Below are 19,141 nucleotides of genomic sequence, written 5' to 3'. Positions count from 1 at the left end.
TCCAGTATTGTTCGTTCTCATGAGTAGCGCACTAATGAAGTTATATAGAGGTGAACCCCTTATTTTTTTGATGCCATACCCTAAACACTGACCCATCGTTGTTGACGTAAAAACCAAGCCTGAGCAGAATAATGAATTAATCGAAGATGGTGTTTTAAGGACTTATACTTAAATTTTCACATATCTTTGTGAACCCCCCCGGTATTGTCAACCATATTCATTTTCTTTTATCTTTAAGTCTTGGCGATTACTGCCTAATATGTTTGACTTTTCAGAATAAAAATTAACACGTTTCAGTCAAACGTCTAAATCATTACTTTGTGAACTTGGTGGGAAAAATGCATTGATAAGAGGAAACAAAAAAGAACGTCTGAGCTATCAGAAACATCAGGAACCCATTCTTGTCGTGTGGTGGGGTTGAATCCTAGAGCGCTTGCTTTCATGGCGGTTCTGGGTAAAATCGAGGAGCATATCTCGATGTCACAGGATCACCCCAAGGAAAGGCGAGAAGTTGGTGTGTTTCCTTCTTTTTTTATGTGAAGATTTTTTACTCGCCAGTGCGCCGCTCATGTACTACCTGGAGCCATGACGGCGGCCTCGTGAATTGGCGTGCTGCCATAGTGAAGCCAGTGTTGTCTAGGACGCATTACGTAGGTGCGCAATAAATAACTTTGATAGAGGGCTGCAAGCATACTCTTGTCGCTATGCGTGATATTATACTGTACTACTAACCCTAAAAACTGTCCTAAAAGCGGCCAAAGTTCAAGATTCTAAGTTCTGAAGCCAAGTATAAAAGACTTATTATCGGCATGGTTGTTTAGTGTTTGTCTTGTTGCTTTACACTTGCACATACACTTGTTGCTTTATGCGTGTGCGTGTGTTTTCGTATGTGTGCGCGTGCATGTGCGCGTGTGTAAACTCCGCCATCTTGAAGGAGAACCTTTCGGGCACCTATTGGTAAAGATGCATTTCCTACCTACGAGGCCTACCCAGAACCATCCTCCAGAATCTCCACTCACCATCACACTCCAGAAGGCAGGATAACCGCTGGTCCTTAAGGGTAACGGAGTGGATTCCAAGAGAAGGGAAGCGTAGGAGGGGCGGCAGAAAGTTAGTTGGGCGGATTAGATTAAGAAGTGCGCGGGGATACGGTGGCCGCAACTGGCGAAAGACAGGGCTAATTGGAGAGACATGGGAGAGGCCTTTACCCTGTAGTGGCCGCAGTCAGGATGATGGCGAAAGTTATGATGAAAATCAAATCAAGGCCGTGATGGGAGCCGGTCATAGCATGAGCGAAAATGGAAAAGCGTTATGTAAAAGCAATACTGCCATCTCAGATTTGTCGAGTCACATCGTATGAAATCATGTCAACTATTTTTGTACTGTTATTTCCGTTATTGTCCAGTGCAGCAGCCAGATGATTTGAGAAACAAAGAAAGACTGCAACGCCTTTATTGAGCCAAGTTGTGCTCTCAGTGACTGGAACAATTTGGCAGCGGCAGTGCGGCCAACGCCACAACAGTCGGCAAATCAGAGCGAACACGTGCATGTGTGTAGCTGTACGAAAGAAAAAAAAGTAACGTGCACAGGCCTGTTGACTGGCACCAAACGGGCCCCTCACTGCCTCGTGCTGATAGAAGAGAGTTAAATGAAGAGGCGAGAGAAAGGAATATATGGAACCTGGACCGTAGACATCTGTACCAAAGCGACGAGGACGGCTACGGCAAAAGTCTGTCGCGTGTCTGCCAGCTATTTATATCCAGTGACGCTGCGTACCTGTCGCACGTGGCGGCATATTGCGTGGCGGCAATATTAAGTGGTGGTTTTTGAGGAAAGGAAATGGCGCAGTATCTGTCTCACATATCTCGGTGGACACACACATGTCAGAGAATTTAAATTTAAGCACGGAAGCTTGCCTAATAAGGGTAACAAGTCTAAGAACAGTACACATTATTCGGTGAGTTGGTTTCACATTTTACGCGAAGCATATTAACGTAGGTTTCGGGCCTTCGCGCGACGCCCGGCGGTGGCCACCAATGACCTTGAAGTGAGATCACATGATGTGACGTCACGTGATGACGTCACACCGGCTGCAGGCGGGGCCTCATATCGCGCAGTCGGACGTCGCCCGGCGGAGGCCTCCACGCTTCGGTTCGCGCCGTCGCGCGCGACGCGGCGGCAGCGCCACCATCGCTGCATCACGTGATATGTGACGTCACGCCAGGGATGAAGCGGCGCGCGCCCGCCGTCGCGTCAGTCTCTGTGCCCGCAACCGCGCCAGCGTTTTTGCGCCTGGCGTGTATGCGGTCAAGGTGCCTCCAAACGCTAAGGACGTTAATAATAAGAATGCAAAACGAAGGCTGCTTCGCATCCACTGGGCTTAACCTTGATAAGCCTCCAACTTTTTCTTTCACACATCACATTTTTCTAACCTGACGAAGGAGAGGGACCAAGCTCTTTTATTTTTGTTCATTTAAATAAATAAATAATGGAAGGGACAGAAAGGAAAGGAACTAAGACGACACGGGCGCTGAACTACGGTTTGTTTGCTGGGAAAACGCGTATATACAGATAAAAAAAAGAAAACAAACGAGCGTAAACAGGCGAATGCCACAGCAACAAGCATCAAAGGGTGCTATGAACTGTTGGGCACTTACTACACAAGGTACCACTTTTGCCCGTAATGCAAGCGAAGGTTTTTCAAAACACATGACCTGAGACTTGGCAATGAAGTATGCCTCGACGAACACTGCAAAGCTGATCACGGTATTTGAACGTGACCGTAGCATTTTGCACTGCCGGCAGGCAAGTGCCTTTCCCGCGTTCTTTGCATCCTTGGTAGTGCGGGGCAAGATTAGATGAAGCTGTTGTTTTTCGTCTAATTACATTTTTTGCTATTTTAGCCGTACTTTTATGCACCTTCCTCTTTGGTCATAATAGTTCTTTCCACAAGACAAAGGAATGTTACAAAGGGTACCTTTTTTGCATGAAGTCAAATTCAGTTGCACGCGATACTGCGCATCATTTCTCTGCAGTTGAAAGTCAGTGCCTGTGTCACGGCGTCTTTATTTCTGTTCCTATTTGCGTCGTGAGTGGTAACATATCTTCAGTTCTACATTGCTTTGAGAGGTGGAACACAAGGAATAATAGGAACTGAGGAAAGATGCGGACATTTAGTTTTGCATACAAGACTTTTCATCGAATCTACACTCCGGAGAGAACTGGTTGACACCCACACACATTCCATGGTCTACTGGCTACGCTGATCCCCAGAATCAGGAACGCAAAGGACACTCGGCGTAACTTCGGAGCTCGCATGACGCTATCAGAATATACAGTATCATCCTTGAGCTTTTTTGCTCTGAATCAATACATCAAAAGAATAAAAAAGTGGCTGCCTGAACAAAGGTCAAGAACAAGCAACCGCTGTGGGCGAGTGCACTTTATTGTCCTACTTAAGCAAACCAAGCATGGTTGATCTTCTGAACAGCTTCTGAGGCAGAATAAAGCGGCCAGCTGCCTTCTCAATTGGCTGGCTGATTGTCTGCCCAATGTGCACAATCTATGTGTTGGAACTACAAATTATGCAGCGTCCCTCACAGCCTGAGTTGCTTTGGGACGTTAAACCCCAATAAAACAAACAAATAAAACAAATTATGCAGTCCGACGCGATCTCCTCTTTAGCTAGGATGTGTAACTTTCTCATCATTTCTTTTGGGCAGGACTTTTAGGCCTGTGTCAACAAAAAATCGTCCTTTCTTTCGCTTGTCCCTTGCTTTTTAAGCGTGTCTCTGTTGCGTCAGCCCACTGTTTTTCTTTGTTTCTTGCGTATGTGATGCTCTTTTCTGCCGACGTTCGTGCTACAGTGTCGCGTTCCAGAAAAGTAACAATCCTCTACTATCTCTGGCAATCCTTTCTTTGATAATTTTCTTCTATCTTATCGCTATTCTTTTTCATCGCAGTGTATTTCATATTTTTTTATAATCTTCTATTTAATTCTTTCTAGAGACGCAACTCGCCATATGATAGGCTTATCGAGCCTCTCCCTGAGTTTTTTCTTTGTTGGTGGCTATCCACTTGAGAATAGTGATGCACTGCTACTGCTACGGCTCCGTGATGTGCTCATTTTTTAGCATGTTATGCTTGGAGTAATAAAACATCCTTTGAACAGCAGAACACCGTTCTTCGGGAATACATAGAGGAGACCTAGTCCTCAGTGTATTCACTTAAGAAAGTAGGATGAATCGTTATGCTTCTTAACATCTCATTAGGTGGCGTCGCGAAGGAATCATCACCAATCAGCACCGATGGAACGAGATGTTTGTCCTAAACTTTTAACCGCTGACCTAGGCTAATCAACGTAAACATCTGCATATGCTGGAACCCAGCTAAACTGATGGGTCGTAATGAGAAAACATTAGTTAAGAGGTGAAGAACCTGTAATTTGTATGCAATTACCCCATCATTTGCCTCCTCTTGCATTTCATCCATGATGCAGCATCTGCTGTTCTAAAGTCCGTGATGTATATACGTTGGCAATTGTGCAATGTATATTTGGCAAACAAATGATGTTGTAAAATAAAAATAAAAATTTAATAAACAACTTAAATATAGCTATATAAAAAAGCTATTATAGACATTATTATTAGACAACACCTTACACCGCCATAAATAAATAGAGGGAAACCTGCATACGTGCCCTTGCAATACGTGCCCTTCAAAAGATAAGTCAGTTAAAGTGTGGCTACATCACAAATGCGAAAGTTGGATGATTTTCATGGTTGCAACGAATTACGGCATGGCACTGTGCTCAAGATAAACCGACGTATCGGCTTCAAACAAGTCTCTGTTCTTGGCAATAAAAAGAGAAGGAAAGGGCAGTGCGCTTGCTTCAAACAGTGATATCTTTTGATGGGAATTAGCTAAATGAAATAAAGAAACAACAAGGGTCATTTGCATTCTTTTATTTCCTTTGTTTTCAGTTCAGATACTCTGCTTGATGCATCCTCTGCTCGGAAGCGTGAAAGGTCATCGGGAATTATACACAATGGCCAATTATTAAGCTGCCTTTTTTAGGGACCAGCTGCCTTCTTTACGGCGTTGCAACGACCCGGACGTGCTGCGCATACTGTTCGCATGGGGACCCACTCATGCATTTTCTCCTCTGCATTAATGTATGTCACGTTGTCTTGATTCTAGATGCAAAAACGCACATCCAGTATGGCTGACTTTAAAGGATCAAGGTGGCGAATGTGTTGTCCAATATATCACAAGTTAACTAGGCCTCATCCTTCGTCCTACACTTACCATAACTTTGTTCGTGCGTCTCATGTTTTCTAAGTGTTTTATTGCTATTATAATTCACCACTTATTTGAAACATTATGCTGGTGAAAAATAGCAAGAGCACAGCTTTTTGAAACGGCACAGCGCTCGCAAACAATAAAACGAGCTCATGATGTAAACGGAAACGTGGAGATGCAGCAACGTCACTTGTTATTTCGAGTCGGTTACCTTCTCCCTTGTTGCTACCGCAAGTAGCTCCGGTGTTGGTGCTCGGTCGGTGGATGTTATCTCTAGCAGGGAACAGACTGTGCAGCTACAACCATGGCGGCGACATAGCAGGAAAATCCCCTTTTTTTTTATTTCTCTGCACCTTTCGCGCACCGTTTTTTTCGTTGTTGCGAATGGTACCAAAGTGCGCACTTCCGCTAAAAGGATAGTGGAACATACTTTGTAAGTGTGTGAGGTCATGAGCGCAGCGGTTTGGATGAGACTGACGACAGTGTGCCCCTTCCTGAAAATGCCGCTGCTACTGCACGTAGGGCTCATGTCGCACCCAAAAACGAGCAACTGGAAGCACCCTTTTATATTTGCACAGTGAGGACACGAGGTAAGCGTTTCCTTACGTTTTCTTGGTGAACGTTTTTTTTTAATTGGTTGCGAAAGTGAAGTAATTGACGTCAACATGACGCCTCTCGTTGGGCAAAGATTTTTAAAATTTGTAGAGGTTGATGTTGAGGTCGCCTAGGAGGTGACCGCGGCCACGTTTATTTGAAGGCTGCCGGAGAGATGATAGCGGCAGAGCAGCAGCGGCAGCGTCCGGCCGAGGACCAGCTGAAAGCGTTCTCTCTTGCAAGCCACTTCGTCCTTTTCGGTATTCCGCCACTGCCGGCCGTGCGGGTCACTTCAAATTCTTTTGTTTCGCGCCGACGAAGCCAATGCTATCTACCCAAAAACACTCAGTCGTTCTGCCGAGCGCATGTTCGATGGTTCTATCCTTAGGCATTCTTCCTCTTGGTTGACATGTTTGCAGTTAGCGGCCATTTAAATCACTTTTTGTCATTTTTTAATTTTACGAGAGTCCGAGGCACCTGCAAGGAATTTGGTTATAGCTTTTCTTCTGAAGTTCTTTCGCTTATTATGAGAAAAAGACGCTTCTACAGTCTTTCACCACCCATTTTTACAGAGCATCCCACTATTCTTGAGCCGAAGTATAACTACCTACAGGTTCTGTATAGGACGCAACATAGACTTGTTAATCGCTCTTTCAGGTATGCTTGGATCGATGTTTAGTATCCTATTTGCTAATGTAGTTGTTTTATTAGACTATGTCGCTTTGAATTTGGGGCTAAAATTTTAACTATAAAGCTCTAAAGTGACCTGGAACACTTAATTGTATTGGTGAAAAATTTTTATTGCCATTCAAGGCAATTTATTTTTTTAATGTTCAATGAATGCCCATGAAATATTAAAAACAAAGTAATAATAAAGAGTCGAAATGTGATTATAGGGCATGGGACGCCAGGCCTCATGCTACTAAGCAGTGTTAGCCGTCAGTTCCGGTATCATAATAAGTCCAAATTTGCAAGCAGCCGCCGCGGTGGCTCAGTGGCTATGGTGCTCGGCTGCTGACCCGGAAGACGCGGGTTCGATCCCGGCCGCGGCGGTTGAATTTCTTTGGAGGAGAAATTCTAGAGGCCCGTGTACTGTGCGATGTCAGTGCACGTTAAAGAACCCCAGGTGGTCGAAATTTCCGGAGCCCTCCACTACGGCGTCTCTCATAGCCTTAGTCGCTTTGGGACGTTAAACCCCATAAACCAAACCAAACCAAATTTGCAAGCAATTTCCTCGCTGGCTGAATCCAAAGCGATGCATTTTGACGGCGTCGTTATTTTGCGTACATGTCAAAGGCAGTGCAAGGGTGATTAACATAGAAGGTTTGTTAAAAAGGCAAAAAATGAGGAAGAGAAAGGAGCGCTATGAAGTATGTCATTTTGCGGAAGAGTGGTGACCACACAATTTTTTAGTAGGTCTCGCATATACGGAAAAGCAATGCTTTTCTTCACTTAGTAGCAATACCTCGACGACCAGCCACTTGCCCTAAAGCACATAAAATAAAGTAGCAGCGCCATACTTCGCGTGTGAAAGATCTGATGAACCCGCCATAGTGGCTCAGTGGTTATGGCACTCGGTTACTGAGCCGGAGGAGACGGGTTCAGTCCCGGCCACGGCGGCCCTGCTTCGATGGAGGCGAAACGCAATTGGCGCCCGTGTGCTCTGCGGTGCCACCTCACGTTGAAGAACCCTAGGCGGTCTAAATTATTGCGCAATCCTCCATTTCGGCCTTCCTCACCGCCATGTTTGACTTCGGCAAGTCAGACTCCACAATTTACTAATGGTCTGACGGCATGCCCCTTTTTTTAAGTATTCTCCTCCGTCTGCTGCCCTGTGCCCTTGCTTCCATGTATCTATCTCCTAATGAACGTGTCGTGTCCGGTCGCTGTGTTGAATGCAGCGAAAGACGCACACGGTACTTTAAGACTTCGTTTATTTAAAGCCGATGAGGGTGCGACCAGCGTCGACCGAGGCAGGAGCCGAACTGAACGCCCGAAGAAAGGAGGGAGCGGAGAAGCGTCCACGGGAGGGAGTGGCTTCCCAAAACAGGAGGAGGATGCGGGGGCGCACCAAGGGGGGGCATCTGGCGACAGCGTGCGACGAGGGGCAAGTGGTCGTTAGGAGGAGGATGCGAGTGGTCGTTAGGAGGAGGATGCGAGGGCGCACACACACAAAAGCAATAAGGGGACACAACACTTCCTTCCCCCTTAGAAAGTTGCCTGGTATCGTGCAGGGGGTCGGCGCTCACGCGTGGAGGCGCGCTGGCTTTGTGCGCTCGGGGGAGAAACACTTGTAGGCTGGCTGTTGTTCGCTGTGTCTCCTAGGTCTGTCCTGGGCGAAGTCTCTTCTTCCGGGAAGAGGTGCCAGGCTATGTGGGAAGATGGTGCACGTGTTCTCTCCGCTGGCGGACAGCTCTCAGACGGCGTCGTAAATCTACGCAGCTGGTTGAGATGTCGGCGTGCTACTGTGCCATGTATGTTGACGAGCCAAGAGCGCAGGCCTATGCGTCTGACAATTGTAGCTTCCTCCCAGCGTGGCTTTTTCAGAAACTGTCGGGCGAGGACGCGCTGCCCCTCATTAAGCGTGCCGCAGCGCGGAATTGCTTTTTCTTCCCGGAACGTCTCTGCCTTTGGCTCGGGGAGGATGGCTGTGAGCTGGGTTCGCATTTCACGCTCGAACATCATTTTCGAGGGGGTCTCGCCTGTTGTGCTCTGAACCGTCGTGTGCTGCTTGAAGAGAAAGCGCGCAAGGCGGCGCTGCAGCGAGCCTGTCTGATCTCTTTCAAGGGCGCGTTTTAGCTCGGCTACGTAGCGCTCGGCTTGTCCGTTTGTCGCTGGGTGGTAGGGGGCCGATGTAACTGATGAGATCCCGTTGTCGCGATAAAACTTGAGGATCTCCGCAGACACAAACGGTGTTCCGTTGTCCGACACTACCTTGCGCGGCAGGCCGAACGTTGCAAATAGTGATCGGAGGTTGTCAATGACTGCTGCCGAAGTCGTCTGTCCCATTTGCCTTATCTCAAGCCACTTTGTGTAGGCATCTACGACCACAAGGACAGTGCAGCCCTCAATTGGTCCTGCAAAATCAATGTGCAGTGTGTGCCATGGTGTGTCTGGCTTTTCTTATTCTGGGACAGGAGCTTTCGGCGGGGCGCTCCGGCTGCTCTGGCAAGGCTTGCATTCTCGCACCACTGTTTCGATGTCGTTGTCAATGCCAGGCCACCACATGTAGCTTCTGGCACACTTTTTCATTGCAACGATGCCCCGATGTCCGGCGTGGATGAGAGACATAGCTTGTGCGCGTAGTTCTCTCGGCATCACAACTCGGGACCCAAATATGATGCAGCCGCGATGGGTGCTCAACTCTGTAGCTCGCCTGCGGTAAGCGTCGAAGTTGTCCCCTTTGAGTTTATGCACGTTGCCTTGTTGAACAGCTGTGTAAACTAGCCGGAGAGCTGCGCACTTCTGCGTAGATGCTGCAACTGTGCCTGCTGTAAGCGGAGGTTCTGGCAGTGCTTCGAACATCAGAACGTCTCCTGGTGGAAATGGTTCGTCAACAGTTGCGTCTAGTGGCAGACGGCTTAGCGCATCGGCGTTTTGATGTTTACTCCCATTGCGGTAGACCAGAGCGTAGTCGTACGCTGAGAGTTTGATGCACCAACGTGTCATTCGCGGAGAGAAAGTTGGTGGCATAGGCCTTTGTGGTCCCAGAATGCCCAATAGCGGTCGGTGATCGGTTATAAAGGTCACCTTCCGGCCGGCAATGTACTGGTGAAAATGTGTCGCCGCGTAGACGATGGCTAGCCCTTCTTTGTCAAGTTGCGCGTAGTTGCGTTCTGCTTGCGACAACGTACGTGAGGCGAAGGCGATGGGAGCTTCCCTTCCTTGCTCGTCAGTTTGCGATAGAACCGCGCCGACTCCGTACGGTGATGCGTCGCAAGCCAAAAGCAGAGGCTTCCTTTCGTCGTAGTGGCGGAGGACTGTACATCTTCGAATCAGGTCTTTCAGGGCATCGAATGACTGCTGATGGCGTGGCGACCATGTCCATGTCACATCTTTCCGAAGGAGTTGGTATAAGTCGTTGGCCACGGTAGCTCTTTGTTCCAAGAACCGGTCGTAGAACGTCAAGAGTCCGAGAAAAGCCTGTAGCTCCTGCTTGTTTGTTGGAGCTCGTGCTTCTGTGATCGCTCGCACTTTGTCCTCGGTAGGGTGAATGCCTTCCGCATCAATTCGGTGTCCCAGAAATTGCACCTCTGGCACCGCAAAACAGCACTTCGATTTGCTTATGCACAAATTAGCGTTTGCTAGCCTTTCGAGAACGAGCTCTAGGCGCACTGCATGCTCTTCAGTGGAAGTTCCACTGATGATGACATCGTCAAGGTAGACACAAACTCCTGGGATGCCCTGAAGCACTGTCTCCATGAATTTTTGAAATATGGCCGGGGCTGCAGCTACGCCAAAAGGCAGTCGCTTGACTTTGTACAAGCCTTTCAGTGTGTTAATTGCCAATAATTCAGCAGTTGACTCGCTCACCTTCAGCTGCTGATACGCCTGGGTGAGGTCCAATGTGCTGAAGACTCTTGCGCCACGTAGTACACTGAATACTTCTTCAGGTGTCGGTAGCGGGTAAGAGGACGCTTTAGTCGCAAGATTGACGGTGCTCCGGTAGTCTCCGCAGAGGCGTATGGTTCCGTTCTTCTTGCGAACTACGACAAGTGGTGTGGCCCATTCTGAATGCTGCGTCGGCTCGATGACACCTTGCTGCTCCAGTTTGTCCAACTCTTTTTCAACTGAATCTCGGAGAGCAAACGGCACCGGCCTGGCCTTCAGAAATTTGGGTTGCGCGTTGTCCAACAACTCCAGTGTGACCGGGGGCCCTTCGTTTCCTGGAATCTCTTCCGAGAATACTCTTTCGTATTTCTCTTGCAGTTGCTCAACCATGTTCTGGCTCGGCGTCTGGTGTATGCCGCATATCATCACGCCTAGTGGAGAAAACCAGTTTCTCCCTAGAAGGCTTGATCCTGTGCCCTTCACAACAAGCAGAGGTAGCGTATGGGTCTGGCCGTTGTAGTTAACCTGCACGTTGTCAGAGCCCAATAGTGGCAGATTCTGTCCTGACCACGTTCGCAGGTGCGTGTCGTCTTGTTGCAGGGCGGGTGCGTCAGATGGCCATGAAGTTCGGAACGTGTCCTCACTGATCAGAGTACAGGCTGCGCCGGAGTCCACCTCGAACTTAATCAGCTGGTGATGTACGCTTACTTCTGTAAAAATCTTCGGTCGCGTGCCGAGATTCATGGTGTTCAGGTCGTACAACACAGATGGTGTTGCTGATGTTGTTCCATGGAGATCAGATAGCGGCGTATTCTCTGAGGCGTTGACGCTGTGATTAGGCTGGGAAGGTGACTTTATCTTGGCAAGTCTCCGTTTCGTAATGCATGCTCTTTCGATATGCCCTCGCTTGTGGCAAAAATTACACGTGGCTGACTGGAATCGACATCCCTGGGGGTTGTGTTGGTCGTCACACCGCCAGCAGCGTTGTGCCTTTTTGACCGATTTTACAACAACAGAAGGCTTGCGCACCTGGTTGCTTGTCTGGTGTACCGGCTCGGTGTTCCGGCGAATCCCTCTCTGCTGGTGACCGGCGCTCTCCGCTCGAACGGCGATGTCGTAAGCTTTGCTGAATGTGAGGTCCTTCTCAGCGAACAGGCGCTGCTGCAGTGACTCGTCACTCAGTCCGCACACAAATCTGTCGCGTAACATCACGTCCAAGGGAAGCATGGTGGTGTTAGCAGAAGAAGCTGCGTCTCCCTCCTGCCCGGTAGCTGTTGTCGACAGCGTTCCAAAATTGCAGTCGGCAGCGAGCTTCTTGAGCGCGGCTACGTAGGCGCTCACAGTTTCTCCTTCCAGTTGATCTCGTCGTTGGAAGCGAGCCCGGCTGTAGACCTCGGATGGCCTTGGGTCGTAGTGCTTTTGCAGCGCTTTTACGATGTCGTCGTAAGACACTGCCGCTGGTGTGCTTGGCTGAATAAGGGCGCAGACAGTATCGTAGGTCTGCTCCCCGCACAGCGTCAGCAGGTTGGCCCTCTTCAAGGCTGGGTCTGTGATGTTGTTAGCTTCAAAGTAGAACTGAAGGCGTCCAACCCACGATGACCACGATGAGCCGTTGAACTCTGGTATCTGATTGGGAAACCCTCGCGTAGCCATGGCTTGTCAATAGCGTTGCGTAGCGCGGGTCGAATCCCATCCTCGTCGCCACTGTCGTGTCCGGTCGCTGTGTTGAATGCAGCGAAAGACGCACACGGTACTTTAAGACTTCGTTTATTTAAAGCCGATGAGGGTGCGACCAGCGTCGACCGAGGCAGGAGCCGAACTGAACGCCCGAAGAAAGGAGGGAGCGGAGAAGCGTCCACGGGAGGGAGTGGCTTCCCAAAACAGGAGGAGGATGCGGGGGCGCACCATGGGGGGGCATCTGGCGACAGCGTCCGACGAGGGGCAAGTGGTCGTTAGGAGGAGGATGCGAGTGGGCGTTAGGAGGAGGATGCGAGTGGTCGTTAGGAGGAGGATGCGAGGGCGCACACACACAAAAGCAATAAGGGGACACAACAGAACGACAATAATGATACCCTATACAAGCCCAGCTTCTTGTCCTTGGACTACAGCGGCAGATGTTGAGCGCTCGTTCCTGGGTTTAGCTTCGTATTACCAGCAGTTGTAGTAGTCGGTGTAACCGGTGGGTGCGTTGCCATGGGAACCATTAAAAAGGTGGTTACTGTCGAAGGAAGATGGTATGTCATGAGCGGAGGAATGCGTCACTAGAGGGTGGTTGCTACTGGAACCATCGGGTTACCGTGGAGGGAGAACGGTATGGCGACAGCTTAATAAGGTGAAACCGGTGAGTTGTTGCCCCGAGAACCACCCGCAAGGTGGTTACCGTGGAAAGAAGAGTGGAGAGAGCAGAGGAATTCCCTGCCATAAAATGGTTACTGTGGAAGGAGGGGTGATGGGGAGAGCGGACGACAGGGGAACCGGTAGGTGGTTGACACGGGAACCGCCCGGAGGGCAATTAGGCTGAAAGGAGGAGAGTTACCATAGAAAGAGAAAGTTATGGCGAGAGCGTAGGAATGCGTAACTGGAGGGTGGTTACCGTGGAAGAAAAAGGGAATGGCGATAGCGGAAGAATATAGCACGGTCCATCTGCGGCAGCTGCAACGAAACGCGCCATCCGAAGAGAGGGTCATCGGTGGAGCCGCGCGCTTATAGAGCGGGGGACTGGAGAAGAGAGCTGGTCGAAAAGCGAGTACGCGTGAAAAATTAAAAGTAACTGTCGAAATCACTGTACAGATATACAGTCACTCTCATTACCTCTCCCTCAACGTATCGTAAAATATAAATACTTTTACAGCTGTCTGAATCTCGCGGTGCAAAGGGGCAACCGTCCTGTCACATTTACAGTCACAGCTGGTAAGCGCCTGTTCCTGGGTTTCGCATAGTAGTTGTAGCATAGTAGTTGTCGGCATAACAGGTGGGCGCGTTGCCATGGGAACCACTCGAGGGGTGGCTACTGTGCAAGGAGGAAGATACAACGTGAGCGGATAAATGCATAACCGGTGGGTGGTTACCACAGTAGCCATCCAGGGGCGGGTGGTTATTGTGGAAGGAGGAGGGTGTCGACATGGCGGAGGAATCCCCAACCGGAGGATGGTTACTGCGGAAGGAGGAGGACGTATCGAGAGCGTAAGACTCAGCTTAGGCTCAACCACTCGATGGCTGTCACAGTAACCACCTGGAGGATAGTTAAACTGGAAAGACGAGAAGAGTTTCCATGGAAGGAGACTTCATGGCGAGAGCGCAGGAAAGGTTACTCAGGGCGATTACCCTGGGAAAATATAAGTACCCTTACAACTGCATGAATCTCCATCCTGTGTTAGTACCCATGAGAGTGAGAGGCGTTCTCTTTTCTCTGTGGTTACGAGGTCGGTAATAAAACTGGAAGATAACGTTTCCATCGAATGTCTACGTATTTTTTCCCTTTTTTTACCGATCGTTGATCGTAGAAGAATGGAAAGCACTCTGTTGAAACTGAAATCTCAGTTAGGCTTAAGTTGACGTGAACCCTAACATCCAAAAGTGAACTTTTTGCGAACATCATGTCAAAAATGTCGGTCCAGAATGGGAGTAAAATCGAGTTATGTCACGCATATGCCTCCTCAGTTGGACAGGGCATACAATCTGTATATGAACCGGCTTTGTTTTTTCTGGTGAAGAAATATGTATCTAGGGCGCAGGAGTTTCGACGGTATATGTTTCTTTGAAACGGCCATTTCAACAGATTCGTGTTTAGTCTGCAGAGCCTAGGCCAAGTGGTTTGCAAAGAGTGCCCCAAGCCGATGAAGGAAGCCCTATCAAAGGAAGGAAGCACTATCCCATCAAGAAATTAGGGGGGGGGGGAGGGGGGGGGGCGGGGGGGGGGGGCTTAAGTCCCCCTTAGAGTTTTCTTCTGTCTTATTCTAGAAAAAAAAGGTATTCTTACTGCTGAACTCTTCGCCAAGGTAGCTGCCTTGCTCAAATGTTTTTTGTTTCCTCCTTACTGACAGCTGCCATGGAAGCGACAGCTATGAGCAATCGTTCGCTGCAGCTCGAAGTGGTTCTGGACTGCCGCAAGTTGGATCATCAGGAGCAGCCACTGAGGCCTTGCGCTGACGAACAATCCCTGCTTACAACTCTCACCGACGGGGGTTACTCACCGCGCAACCGCATGGTCGGCTGGTTCTATGTGCTGGTGGCCTTCGGAACTTGTCTGCTCGCTGGGGGAGGCGTCATGCTGGTGCTATCACTGACGCTCGAGACTCGTCAGGTCAGCCTGACTGGTTATTACAACATGTACTCGAAGGTGCAAGCCGCCGCCCTTCTCGTCATGGCCTGCGCCTTCTTCGTAGTCGCATTCATCAAGAAACATAAGCACGGCCACGTCTGATCTAGATTCTGGAGGTGAAGAGGTCTTCCTGTTTATGGGCACAGCGGCTGGAGATGTGAGCCGCCTCTTCAGACAGTGGGATCTGTTCAGAACTGCGAACTCTGTGAAAGTGCGAACAAGCAGCTCAGAACCTGAAAACAAGCAACTCGGGAAATGTGTGCACCGATAATGAGGAAACAATTGCTGCAGGGCTAATGGTGGAAGGCATCATGAAATTAAAATGCTGCTTAACATACAACACATACAAAGGAAATAACAAGCCTTAACTCTGTATTTCAATGCTGAACAAAACTAATTTATTGGTCAGCCTTGTTACTTCCCTTTCTATTAATATATGGGTGTTCGGCAGTACTTTCATCAGAACGAGCTGAAGTGCTTGCTATGTTTGCAAGCGCCTGCTTTGCATCAAATATTTCGTAGCTTCGCAAAATTACCCCTTCGAAACCTGCGAGTGCTCTGAACCAGAATGAGCTGGCGCTGTTTTCGTTCTCCAAACTTACCTAATTGCAACCATCGAATGCCCACAGAACAGTGCCACTTGGTTTGTCCTGGTTGACTTCATTTGCGGCACCACCGTACGCCATCTCGACACTTTGAGAACATTTGCATCTCCCCGCTTTCGCCTGCCATCATAAAATCACACTGTCCTGCCTTTTCGTAGGTTTCAACATTTAATACCTTCAAAACAAAGATAAATTACCTCCCAATTTTCTAGCAATACGAAAGCCAAAGCGCTGCGTGAACCTTCAAGTTCAAGTAGAATATAACATACCAATGTTCGCCATCATTGCCTAGGAACCTCGAAGCTACTAATGCCCACTCAGTGTGTAATGGTCTGGTTCGGGACCATTATGTGTGCTAAAGAAGCAATCACTAAAACAAAAAATAATATACAGACGACACTCGACTGCGTCTTTCGTGCATCAAATGACGGCATTCCGAAAACAGCCATATTAATCGTGTGGCTTGTCGCTATTCATTTTAGTTTTTCATGGACATTATGTAGAAGGATGGATACAAACACTCGCATCGTTCACACCCATATATGCCACGCGGCATTTTTTGCTATGACAAGCGCGTTTCTGAAACATTTTTGAGGATTGCTTGCATCGAAAGCGCAGTGTTCATAAATAAAGTTATCTCCATTGGTTTAGTGCTTTTACAGCGACAGATGTTCAGCGTCCTTTCCTGGTTTTCGCGTTGGTGTAGTAGTTGTAGCAGCAGCAGCAGTAGTAGCAGCAGCAGCAGTAGTAGTAGTAGCAGTAGTAGTAATAGTAGTAGTAGTAGTAGTAGTAGTAGTAGTAGTAGCAGTCTGAGTAGTAGTAGTAGTAGCAGTAGTAGCCGTAGCAGTAGTAGTAGTAGCAGTAGTAGTAGTAGTAGTAGTAGCAGCAGCAGTAGTAGTAGTAGTGGTACAAGTAGTAGTAGTAGTAGTAGTAGTAGTAGTAGTAGTAGTAGTAGTAGTAGTAGTAGTAGTAGTAGTAGTAGTAGTAGTAGTAGCAACAGCAGTCTGAGTAGTAGTAGTAGTAGTAGCAGCAGCAGCAGTAATAGTAGCAGTAGCAGCAGCAGTAATAGTAGTAGTGGTAGAAGTAGTAGTAATAGTAGCAGTAGTAGTAGTAGTAGCAGTAGTAGTAGTAGTAGTAGTAGTAGTAGTAGTAGTAACAGCAGCAGCAGTAGTAGCAGTAGTAGCAGCAGCAGCAGTAGTAGCAGTAGTAGCAGCAGCAGTAGTAGCAGCAGCAGCAGCAGTAGTAGTAGTAGTAGTAGTAGCAGCAGCAGCAGCAGTAGTAGTAGTAGTAGTAACAGCAGCAGCAGTAGTAGCAGTAGTAGCAGCAGCAGTAGTAGTAGTAGTAGTAGTAGTAGTAGTAGTAGTAGTAGTAGTAGTAGTAGTAGTAGTAGTAGTAGCAGTAGTAGTAGCAGCAGCAGCAGCAGCAGCAGCAGCAGTAGTAGTAGTAGTAGTAGTAGCAGCAGCAGTCTGAGCAGTAGTAGCAGTAGTAACAGCAGCAGCAGTAGTAGTAGTGGTAGTAGCAGTAGTAGTAGCTTTTGTTGTTGTTTTCAGCGTAACCGGACAGTGGTTCCCGTGGAAGGAGGAAGGTATGACGATTGGAGGAATGCGTAACCGGAGTGTGGTTACCTCCGTAACTATCCGGAGGGTGGTTAGCGTGGGAGGAGGAGGGTATGGAGAGAGATAAGGAAATCTCAACTTATGGATGGTTACCGTGGAAGGACAGTGGTGTGACTAGAGTGTTCCAATGCGCAACCGGTGATGGGGTGGCACTGGAACTACCTGGAGGGTACGGGAACCCTGCGGACGGTGGTTGCTGTAGATCGTGAAGAGTATGGCCAGAGCGTAAGAATGCACAGCCGGAGTGTGGTTCCCACTGCAACCATCCCGTTGGTAGTTACTGTGAAACGGAGGAGAGTTACCATGGAAGGAGGAAGGTATAACAAGTGCTTGGAACGAGCGCCCAGAAGGTTTTTGCCACAGGAACCATGTGAAGTGTGGTTACAGTCCAATAGGGAGAGTATGGCGAGAGTGGAGTCATAACGTTGGAATTTGGGCTTGTTGGTTCATGCTTCTGACCAGTAGTGCAACAAGACAAGGGGTCGACGAACGAGTAGATCCACACAGCGCTGTTTGTGTCTGCTCGTTCGCTGGTCCCTTGTCTTGTTGCGCTACTGGTCAGAAGTGGAGGAATGTATCACGGTCCATTTGCGGCGGCTACTGCGAAGCGCGTTGCACGAGACGAGGGGCGCCTGTAACAGCGGATTGGAGAGGGGTGCTGATCGAAGAACGAGTATTTGTGGAAAAATAAAAAGGGTGCACTAAACATTATACCTATGTTCATGTCGCGATCAAATATATCATAACCTCATATCCTCACAGACCCTCACCGGGCCCTTGGTGGTGGTGGTGGAAGCACTTGTTGCAGCTGGGTGTGAACAAAAGTGGCTGCCGTTTGGCCACATCTCTCTAGATCTGCGGCGGCGGGAGGTCACTGCAGCATGCGACGCTAAAGCAGGGTCACCGTGACGGTCGTACTGGAGTGCCGCCGCGGCTAAGGGGAAGAAGTTCGGCACACCTTATGGAAGCAGGGGCGCCGGGAAGAGGCCATGCAGAATAAGACGTTTGAAGAGATGTTTTTTACGCCCGGCTGCGAATAAGTCCAAGGGCGCTATGTAACCCCTGTGCGTGCATCCGAGACCAACTAGAGAGTTCTGGTGGCCGCGCAACTCGTGGATGTTTCAGACGATCCAAAATAAGTCCCCAGAGAAAGAACTTGATTCCCGGATCCGGAACATTCGAGCTCTGTGGGTAATATAAGGAGCAGTCAGGCACCGATACTACCTGCCAGGTGTTCTCGTACTCCTCCACGTAGCCGCGCTGCCACTTGGATGACCGCAGGACTAGGACCACGATAGAAGTGGCACTCATAATACACTGAGCTGTGGCTCAGATGGTGAGAGTAAGGCAGTCCTAACTAGAGGTCTCGCTCGTGTTCTGCCGGGTGGCCACATCCCGCGTTGCAAAAAATACGCACCTTACAGTGTAGGTGTAGGATCATCGCTGACATCCGTCGGCACTGGCGTTCTGGCACTGTTGGTCCTGTGACCAGGCGTGCCAACGTAATTATGTTGCATGATGATCAGCCTCACCGCACTGATAATACAAGACCAGCGCTGCAGAGTCACAGAACGAGTGCACCACGTGATGGGTGGCACCACCCATGTTTTCCGCGCCGGCCATGGGGCTCTACGCATTGACGTCAATGCAATTGCACTGTCCGACGTAGTCCAGCGCCTAACCAATCCAGAACCTAATCAATAACAAAACACAAAAATATAGTAGGCTATCTATCTTCCGGCTTAATCTACACAGAGGTGCAAGGCTGCTGAACCAGATCGGCACTAATCGAGGCAGTAGGTTTTTATGAGTTTTTTACTGTGAAAGCAAAATTAAAATACATGATTTCGAAAAAAAAGCAGTACAAAACTGTGAATATTTACTAGAAAACAATTAGTCCAACTTAGCCGGAAGGAGCATGACTGGGAAATAGAAAAAAAAACAAGCCAGAAGGAGCAGAATTTTGTAGCTAATGAGAAAACGGGTCTTAAATAGGGAGCAAAATACACGGAAATTATAGGGCCTACCTTGTGCTCTCTTATCCACCCATGCGTGAGCTATGACTGCAATGCAGTAACCGTACGAAGCTCGCTTACTACATCGGCATGCGCGATTGCTGCTAACAGTTGTCCTAGAAATGCATGGATAGCAAG

The 19,141-nt window shown here is 48.7% G+C and overlaps 1 protein-coding gene across 1 annotated transcript; it reads left to right on the top strand.

Moving 5' to 3' along the window:
* Positions 1-5,693: 5,693 nt before the first annotated feature.
* LOC149371637 (uncharacterized) lies at positions 5,694-16,043 on the top strand. Its single transcript, XM_089585216.1, has 2 exons — positions 5,694-5,891; positions 14,490-16,043. Exon 2 carries the CDS (start codon positions 14,495-14,497, stop codon positions 14,867-14,869), a length of 375 nt encoding a protein of 124 aa, XP_089441342.1. The 5' UTR covers positions 5,694-5,891; positions 14,490-14,494; the 3' UTR covers positions 14,870-16,043.
* Positions 16,044-19,141: the final 3,098 nt, after the last annotated feature.

This window comes from Amblyomma mixtum, chromosome 1 (genome assembly GCF_055824585.1).
Source record: "Amblyomma mixtum isolate Tamu chromosome 1, ASM5582458v1, whole genome shotgun sequence".
NCBI classification, from domain to species: domain Eukaryota; kingdom Metazoa; phylum Arthropoda; class Arachnida; order Ixodida; family Ixodidae; genus Amblyomma; species Amblyomma mixtum.
The sequence above is the reverse complement of the archived record's forward strand: the minus strand, read 5'-3'. Positions and strand labels throughout refer to the sequence as shown.